We start from the raw sequence: 9898 nt of genomic DNA on the forward strand, positions 1-9898 counted from the left end.
GCACTCCATCTCTGACTCTATGACCATAACAACTGTTCTGAGAACACTGGCCACCTACACCTTACTTTAACCCATTCCAAACCTTTGTCCTTACATCATCATCTTAAATACTACAGGAGCACACAGATTACAAGGCTGCACGAATCTCCAAGTAGGGTCTGAACCACACTGGGGTTTTAAGATACAAGACTTCTAAAAGGGTCAAAGGGAAATTTGCTTCTAAGTCTCTTGAGGTTCTTTTAAGAATGGGGCTCTTTGTTTCCTACACTATTGTGAAATAAATTAGCATGAAGCTGGCTGAGTATCTCCTTCATGGAGGTTTGCAGTAATGCTATACAAATCAGCACCATGTATTCAATGAGAGTATCTTCACAAAGAAAAAAGGACTTGAGTTTAAATCCAAAAAAAACCATGGTCGCTGACTCATTTATGACTGACTAGGAAAATCAATTACATTATTAGTGATTCAAGCACACTGAGCATCAAGTTACATCACAAGAAGAAACTTAAACCCAAACAGATAGCCTGTAAAAAAGGATGCCTTTCTCTTCAGTAAAGGAAATACTCATACCACTCAAGATTAAGAAGAGATTGAGAATCACTGAGTTGTTTGAAAAACGCTGTTTTAAAATCTCTTGCGAAAGCATCACCAAAATACAAATAGCTTGCGACGGCCCATGGTGTGGTTGTTCGGGCAGCTGAACTCCACAATGCTCAAAGTAGGGTTTGAATCCTGGACCTAGAGCTTGGGAAACATAATGTGTGCATGTGCATACATGCCAGGAGTCCTGAAAGGAAAGGTGCAGAAGGGACTGTGGTGATCATCCCTGCATGGTGGGATGCTTTCTCAGTTCTCCTCTGTCTCCAGGGAGTACATGTGCTCCTGCAGCAAATTAGACATAACAGTCGTACAAATGGCTTGAAGGACAGTAAACCCCAGGATAAGTCAACTTAACATTGCTGCGTTGCTGTGAGGATGACACACTGCAGAATATATGCAAACATACTTTGTCCTCTTTGAGATAGTTACATTTGGTAGCATTACTCCATCTCTCGGACTTAGTGTGTCTTCAATAAGGACAAAGGATCTGAAGGATTCCTTTATTACTGAGACAATGGCTCTGAAAACAACATTGTTAAGGACCCAGCTTTGGAAAGTTTGCAAAATAAATGTGCAAGGCCTGGGTTATCTGTATTTCTATCCTCTATTATTTTAAAAACACAAGTACATTTCCTTTTCTTTTTTAATTGTTGGGGGGGTATGTGCACTCACCAGAAACAGAAAGAGTGAGGTAGGAAGCACTCCCCAGTGGGGCCTGGTCACATTGCAATCCCTTCTCCATTTGTCTATCCTGTCAGGATTTGGGGCATATTTTTCAAGTGGCTGGGGCTGGGATTCAAACTGTAGTGAGTCTTGTGGGATCCAGCTCCCTTAATAACTCGGCCCCAGGGACAGCTCTGTAAGTTACAGCTATTAGCTAAAGCAGATTTTCCAGACACTCCAACCACAATCACACTTTGGTCAAATTTTCAAAATAATAACAAGAAAACCATCTACTATGCCTAATGGCCTCCATAATAATTTAAGTTCCAAGAATCCAGCAACTATTGCTACGTGCTCTCATGTCTTTATCTGTCCTCAACAACAAAATCATTATCCCCATTTTTACCCACCAAGTACACATGGGCTCAAAGAAGCTAAATGGTCCAAAGTCACAAGCTGGTACAGGCTAGGATTTGAACTCATGTGAGTCTAAGACTAATATAGTAAATCCCAACTGCCTATTAGTAAATGTTTTATGCCTCCCAGGCATGGAGAGTGAAAGACAGACTGACTTAGGAAAACCAAAGATGGCCAACTAGTTAAAAGATAAATTTAAACGATGTGAAACAAGGTAAATAAATCAGACATCATAATATATCAATAGTTAAGAGCGTAAGTTCTGGGATCAGAAAGGCCTGGAAAATTGTCAGTTAGCTGCTTACTAGTTGTTGGGCTTCAGGGCAAATTACTTAAGCTCTCTAAGCCTGTTTACTAACCATAAAATGAGGGTAAGATATTGACCTACCGACCAATCTCACCCAGTTGTTGGAGGGTCAAGTAGGAATGTATGCTGATAAAGACTCACAGCTGCAAATCATAGGAAATACAACTCCATTTAAATCTATTGACTAGAAAACTAGAAAATGTATTCAATCCAGCAACTGTCAAGTTTAGTCATTTTAAGTTTATACCCATATCTCAATGAAGTAATTTATTGGTCATCTTTCCTTCCAAAAATTTAAGGATGGCTCCAGATAGGAGACATCTGGCTAAACCATACCTGCTAAAAATGATTTAGTCATGGATCTACAGCATTGACAATTATACATATCAATGTTACCAAGACCTTAACATTTTGAAAGGAAATTTCAAAGAAACATAAAAGTGTATAAACTTCAGTTAATAGCAATATGTGGTTAATATGTAGAAATAAATATAGACTTGGGATTGGTAGACTTGGAATTGCTTCATTTTGAGCACGGGTTGGCTGAAAAAGATTTTACAAATAAGGACTTGGGCAGATAGGCTGAAATTATATAAGGCAATCCTTTGTATTGTTACAACGGCTTCTAATATTTTAAGACTTAACACAGAAAGAACATAGTGATTATGGTTACATTAGGGAGAGCAAATACTAATCCACTTTAATAATCTTGAAAAAATGGTCTCTAAATATCTTTGATCCTCCAACCCTATCAACAAAATTTCAGTGTATTCCCAGTATCTATGCGTTTTTAAAATGTAGCGTGTGCTTCTGCATACACAAAAACATATCCAAAAGTACTTTAAAAGAATGACATAAACTAACTTTGGATATGGCCAGCAGGAGAATCATTAAAAGTCAAGGTACCCATGAGTGAATGTCTCCTATCAATATTAGATAGGAATTGTAAGTCATATTTAATATGATATTCTTCAAATACATGAATCTCGTTAACTCGATTGTATTCCCCTGGCTGGTGGTCCCTACTGTGATGTTAACTGTCCAGCCTATACTTAATCATCCTTCTACCACCAGGAATGGGGTCACAGATGGCCTTCACAACTATAAGGTACAAGGAAAGAAGTTATAATTGTCAAGAAGTTTATAAGAGAGCTTAAAAATGTTTTCCCTATATAAAAAACTGAGACAAAGGCACAGGCATGCCATATTCAAATTTCAGTAAAAATGCCTTTAGGAGTAATCTTCCTACATTTCCCATCCCCACCTCCCCCCCCAAGACACATTTCTTCACAGGGCCATAAACCAGTGCTGCCACTTTAACCTGAGTGTTTACAAAAACAAGTGCAGATTTTGCCCTATGTCATGAATGGAAGAATCCCTGCTGTAGTGATGCCCACATCTCTGCCAAAAGATAGTGCTACACATATCTGTCTTGATATTTATACTTATGACCACAGCAAATAAATTTCTCACCAAACCTTTCAATTTCTCCCTTCTCACCTGTTTCTTCACTTTTCATTTCCCTTATCTTTTCCCTTTTCATTCACCTCTACACTCAAAATTTCATTCTCAAGTATTAATACTCTCTATAAGCATAAGAATAAAGAACACTGCATCTTCAACACCGAAATGATAAATACCATGAAAAGGCTTATATGAAAGTCAGAAGGTGAACTCCAAAATGTTCCTTAGGATCATTCAACCATGAGAGGACAAGAAGCATTAAAAAAATAATTTAACCTTTTCAACTTTCCATTCTTATGTGTGACACACTGAACAAGTGAAAAGAAATTGATAAACCAAGTTAAAACTGCAGTCAAGAAAACTGGTATGAATTGTTCTCCATAAATTATTGAGGAAAAGGTCAATCCTCACTATTAATACAATCTAAGACTAAATTTACCTATTTAGACACATTTCAAAAATACAAAATTTGATCTCTTGCTTCTTACAAATGTTCCTTTACCATATGTATTCTCAGAAGAAAATATTAAAGTCTATAGACAATAGAAATTGTAACTCATACAGACTTCTCTGGTAAATATACAGTCCGACAGCCATATATAAAAAGTTCCAATGAAGACCGACAAGTCTCAACTATTTGCAGTCTGTATGCCTTCAGAGAAATTAGAAATCTATTCAGTTTTAGGCAATCAACATATACTTTCTTAAGTCTCCTGTGCATAAAGCTATTGACAAATTATCTCCCTAGAGTTTTTATCAAGAGCATCTTGCTATATCATCTGAAAAAGGAGAGAGAAGGTATCTTTAAACTTCAATACATAAAATACAGCTTCAGTTGTCATACTTCTCTTTTGTAAGGAGCAAGGAGAGAGTATCAGAAACATTAGAAATTACTAAGACAAGTCTAAGTAGCCGATTTATTTGTTTTTAAGGAACAAAAACCAGAAATACTGCCTCCATCCATTTAATGTGAAGGCCAGTTTCATAATTTGTTAATGCCTGGGTAAAATAAAATTATCCCCAGACTTAAGGATCTGTGCAACTGTACCAAAAAGTCATTTACTAGTGGCCTTTCTGGTTTATTTTTATAGAAATGTTGAGAATTAGAGTAAGACAAGTGATTCCCATTCCATATGACAAAGGGAATAGCCAATTATTCTAAATGCACTAGGATAATGCTTGCTATAAAATCCACTTTAAGCCTGGTTTTAGCACTTTGGAGTAAGACAATACTTATATTTGAAAATATGTAATTTTAAAACTTAGTAACATTCTTCTATCACCAATCATAACCATGAATTACTAGTGCCAATAATTTTGAAAGCAGTCATTCTTTCTTAAAGGATCTCTAATTTTTTTTCAGGCAATGTAAAACCTTTCAAAATTATACCACTATAATTTAAAATAAATAAATACAACTAGTATAAATGAATGACTACATGTAGCACACACCAATATGTGCATACAGCAATTTTTTTTTTTCAGTAAAAATAGATGAGCAAAACATTCCCCAGAAGCAGTGAGCAAGAACCATCAAACAGCCACTGTCTGCAGACACAGGTTCAGCTCAATTGTGTGGGGAACAGTGAGGTAGTCACAGGAAACAGCTGGATTCTAGGTCTCAAAGTAATTTTGGCAAGCTTTCTAAAGAGGAACTTAAATGGTTCCTCACATGCCAGACATCACCTGAATTCTAAAATAAACATTTTTTTTTCCTTCCCACCAAATTTTTTTAAGTACCAAAATCCTGAAGTCAAGATCTTCAAAATCAATGTACCATTTGAGAAAAGGTTTTATGTACCAAGCAAAGTTTTAAGTACTAAATACAGTCCTAACCTGTCCAGAAATCCTCCTCACCTTAGGTCCCAGCGAGTCAGTGTGCAAAGTTTTATCATTTACTTAACTTCAGAGTTTACCAGATTGAAATGCAGTTAGTACAATAGCAATCAACACTGGGGTGAGACCAATTTCACAACTGCACTACCAGTTTTTTAACTGCAAATTCAAATCTGAAAAACCTAAAGGCTTTTCACAACACAGAAAAACAAAACCATTAACAACTGGCAAAGATAGTCTCTGTGTTGTTTGAGTTAAGAACTCAAAACCCCCACCAGGATGCCCTACCAGTAAGATACACAGTTAATTGTATCCTAAACAGCCCTCTGTTTAGCTATGTAGTCCTGTGTGGTCTACTAAATCTGGATAATTTAATCTCACACATAGAAATTCAAAATGTGTCATTCTATAGCATTCTCAGTGCTCACTTAGATTCTTAGAATTTATCGGAAATAAGTCTGGAAATGAGGAATCAAGAGTCAGCATTTTAATTTTTGAGAATAAAAGTTCATAAACATACCTTTTGTTGAATTCCAGTTTAAGTGATTTTAATGCAAATCTTGCAGATGATGAAAAGCAAAAACCAACCAATCTCTCTGCAGTGATTAGCCTGTTCTTTAGGACTAAGGGTCACCTGCCCCAAGATTTTCTAATTGAACAAGAAATCCATGGGGCAAAATAATTGTTTTTCAAAGGTGGGTCTTAATAAAACCTTTATATCTTCACTTCAACAGGGAAGCAATAAAATGTAATCCTTTGAGAATCACTGTTTTGGTAGATGTTACCTTTGTCTCTTATCCTCATGAGATCATTTAGCCTGTGAATGTGTCCATGCTTTGACTTTTAAGAGTTTTTAAAAACCTTACTTCTGTGTTTCCTTTAACACCTAAATAAGCATACCCAGATCATCTTCATTCCTCAAGTGTTCTCTCAGCATCAGTGTGCAACTGATTCACATAGCTCATAGAACCTGTCTTCTGAGAAAAATATTGAGCTGAACCTCTACAATCATGACAAGAGATTGATTAAAATGCCAAGATAAGAAACAATTTATTATAGAGAGAAGAAAAATTTCTCATCCAAAATATAGAAATCTGTACAACTTTGCCACAATCAATATACATGAACTGTACAAATTTACACCAGTTCATAATTTACCAAATAAAAGATGACTAACAAAGTTCACAAAATAGATGGTGGTTTGTGGAAAAGACTTTTACCCAATTAAGTACAAGGAAAGTTACAAACCAGACCTCCACTTTCTAAAAATAAGAAGTTTACTCAGTCTTAGAAAACTACAAGCTAGCAAATGTACAGAGAGCTGGCTGGTGCTAACACCACAGTTGAGACAGTGTCTTTTTAAGGGTCTTTTTTAAAGCCTGTTGCCCTGGCAGATTCTGGTCACTTGCTACTTTCAAGGCCAAAAAACACAATACAAGGTCTGACCATTTTCCCAGGTCATGCTTACTAGTCTTTATGTACATTTATACATATTTAAGTGCTAGGTAAAAGTCTTGTCATAAAATTTCCAGTACTACCATGTTTAAAACGTTGAGCTTTCCTAATGAGCTGCCAAAAAAGTTAACAATAACAATTTTCAAGTGTAATAGTGCAAATCTCTCTGCAAGATCTACTGCAGAGAAAGACTCTTTGAAATACAGATTTTTCAATAAAAGACTGATGTAAAAATTTAGATATAATGTATGGGAGAAACTGAAACCACCCTAGGACTTCACTCCCTAGCAAATAAAGCAATCATTTACTTGGACTCACAGGCTATTAAATCATTGAAAGGTACTGTCCAAACTATGGCACTGTCACTTAAAATTATTTTTTACCACTCTATCTTGTGCCAGATCTTCACAGCTGTAACATGGTTTAAATTCCATAATCCATCCCCAAGAGGAGCCCACCCAAAGCAAAAATCAAATTTATCCATCCATTATAAGATGATCCATCCATAGACTATATCTTAACCTGATACAGTCATCATATTGTAGTTTTTGGAAGGGCTTGTTCTGCCCAAGAGAAGTTCCTCCTTACAGCTGATCCTGCTGTCTACCATTTGCACGTTGGTGCTGTTTTGAGTGCTACCTCCTGCTGGTGAGGCTTCATACAGCACACAGATGGAGCCATCCTCTCCAATTCTGTAGGACACTTCGTAGGGGTCAACCCAGAGAGTGAGTTCACTTGGGAGAAGCCTGAACAGCTCCTGACTGCTCAGTCCAATCCGCTGTGCTGCCTGTCCAATCAGAGGATCCATTTTATGGTTGATGCGAATGCAACGGTAACCTGATCCTTTGCATGGCTTTTCTGGGAACCAGTGGTGTTTATAATGTTCTACAGGAGAAAAGAACAGAGAAACAATGCTCAGATCATTACTGTTGGCTTCAGCGGTAGTTTGTTTCTCCCGCCGGCTCCCTTGGAGGAGAAAAAACGAAAACTATCAACTTTCTAAAACGTCCACGATTGTACTCACTCCTGTGTATTTGCCGAGATGCGGAAAGTACCCGTAGGGTTTTAGAAATAACACACTACCGACAAAACAATGTCCAGGAACCAACCGGTTGAGCCACCAAAACAGGAATCCCGCGCACTGCCTCCACCAGCCGCGGAGCCGGATGGCACTGCCCGCCAGGCGGGAACCTGTTTACTTTCTCCACCCCAGCCTCACACAATGGGGTTTATGGCTTTGGAGGAGAGAAGCGCCACCAGACTGTTAACCCCGAAGGGAAGAAAAACAAGCAACCCTAAACCACGTTCTGGGCAGGGCTGTAATTGTACCGGTGACAAATCCGATGATTAATGGGCAGGGGCAGGAGCCGCGGGGAGACTGCACGTCCGCCCCGAGCTGACTCCGGGGCAGCAGCTCGGCTTCCCACCCCTGGGCCAGCCAGCCGACCCCCGCAACGGTTGGAGGAGGTGGGGGGAGGGGGCGTCGAACCAACCCCCAGCCCCGCAGCTCCTTTGTCCCCAGACCCGCCGACAGTCCGAGGACCGCAGCTCCCGCCTTGGTCCGTAGTTTCTTTGTTGTGCGACTGTTTTCTTCTCTCACCCGCTTACCAGGCTGGGGAAGGGGGCGCCCGCGGCCCAGACCCCAAACCCACGCCAGGACCCGCCGTTAGCGGACGCCAAGAGCGACGAGCAAGGTCCCGAGACGGGACCCGAGCGCGGCTGTCCCGGGGCGCTACCGAGGCTCCCGTGGCCCCGACGGCCCAACCTCAACCTGGGAATATGGGGCCCGCGTCTCCCGGTGGTCCTCGAACCCTCCGCCCTCCAGCCGCAGCCCGCTCACCTGCCATCAGCTCCTGCAGGCTCTGGCTGAAGGTCTGCAGCTGTCGCTCGCTCGTGAGCCCCTTGGTGCGGAGGAACTTGGAGATGAAGGACACGGCGGCGGCGATCTCGCCCATCAAAGAGGACGTGAGGGGCGGGCGGCTACTTTGTTTTTCTTTCTTTAGAGTAAAAAAGTTATTCTCAAGACAGGAGGCGGCAGGAGAGAGGAAGACACGAGCGACGGCGGCCTGGTCACATCGCTCGGACCCCCCCAGCCGCCTCCGCCTCCAGCTCCGTTGCCTCGGAAGATCCCAACAGTTGCATTTCCAGCTCCGAGAGGCGAAGAGATGCAGCCGCCGTGCAGCACTTTTTATAGTGCCACGGAAAGGAAGTGGCGTAGCCGGAGCGTGACGGACCACTCTAGCCAATCCGGAGATCGCACCATTGTGACGCAAGCAGATTCGGAGACGGAGGGGGCGGGAAAAGGACCCAAGGGGCGGGCCCAGAGACCGGGAAGAGAGGGAGGAGCTGACGTAATCCGCTTGTAAACAAATAAACCCCGAGTGGAGGCTGGAGACCGACTTGCTGTGTCGAGAGACTAAGGATACCGAGGGTGCGCGTGTGAAAGCTCCGCCCTCGCCTTAGCTCCTCCTTCCTGCTGTAGCTGGCGGAGGACCTGAGCCAGTGAGTCCTCCAGTGAGTGTTGTGCCTGCCCGCGGTCTTGGAGGGTTAAGTGCAGTGTAGAGGAGAGCATCCTGACCCAGGCTGTGTCTACACTCGCGCCGCTTTTTTGGATCAGGCTGTATGACCGCAGCTCCGGCTTCCTCCCCTACTCAGTGTTTACATCCCGAGCCCGCTCGGTGGCTGGCTCCTACCAGAGGAGCATGCAGCGCGCTGGCTGCGTGTTCCCGCTCTGTGGGTGTGGGAGGTGCTCAGCGACCGTGCAGGGAAAAGTGGAGCGCACAGACTCCGGCATTCGGTCGGAGAACCAGACTGCAGCCTCGGGGAGATCAGGTCCACTCGCAGCGCTATGGAGCCGTTTCTGCTCCACTCTGGGTAAAGGTTGGGATGTCTTTATAAAAGCTTAATTGTAAAATAAAGTAGGTTAGTAAGGCCATTTGTAGTTGCTGTTTTAGTAACTTCAGGAGTCAAAGGGGAGCAGAGTAGAAACCTTACGGAATCCAGCTTAATACGGATAGAAAAGCTGCAGTAGCTACTGGAGAGAAAATACTATAACATAGATCCTTTAGAGATTAGATTTTTTAAAAAATACATATATAACGCATTTTAAATCATGTATGCACAAATCAGGATTTTCTTTTCCTAGTTCAAATCTC

General features: G+C 41.4%; 1 protein-coding gene across 1 annotated transcript; it reads right to left on the bottom strand.

The window, feature by feature from the left end:
* Positions 1 to 6313: 6313 nt before the first annotated feature.
* BTG1 (BTG anti-proliferation factor 1) lies at positions 6314 to 8702 on the bottom strand. Its single transcript, XM_014590249.2, has 2 exons — positions 8584 to 8702; positions 6314 to 7628 (listed from the first exon to the last, which is right to left on the bottom strand). The coding sequence occupies exons 1-2, from the start codon at positions 8696 to 8698 to the stop codon at positions 7261 to 7263; spliced, it is 483 nt and encodes a 160-aa protein (XP_014445735.1). The 5' UTR covers positions 8699 to 8702; the 3' UTR covers positions 6314 to 7260.
* Between the last annotated feature and the right edge of the window lie 1196 nt (positions 8703 to 9898).

The sequence above is a fragment of the Tupaia chinensis genome, unplaced genomic scaffold, assembly GCF_000334495.1.
Source record: "Tupaia chinensis unplaced genomic scaffold, TupChi_1.0 Scaffold000423_1, whole genome shotgun sequence".
In the NCBI taxonomy this organism is placed as follows: domain Eukaryota; kingdom Metazoa; phylum Chordata; class Mammalia; order Scandentia; family Tupaiidae; genus Tupaia; species Tupaia belangeri.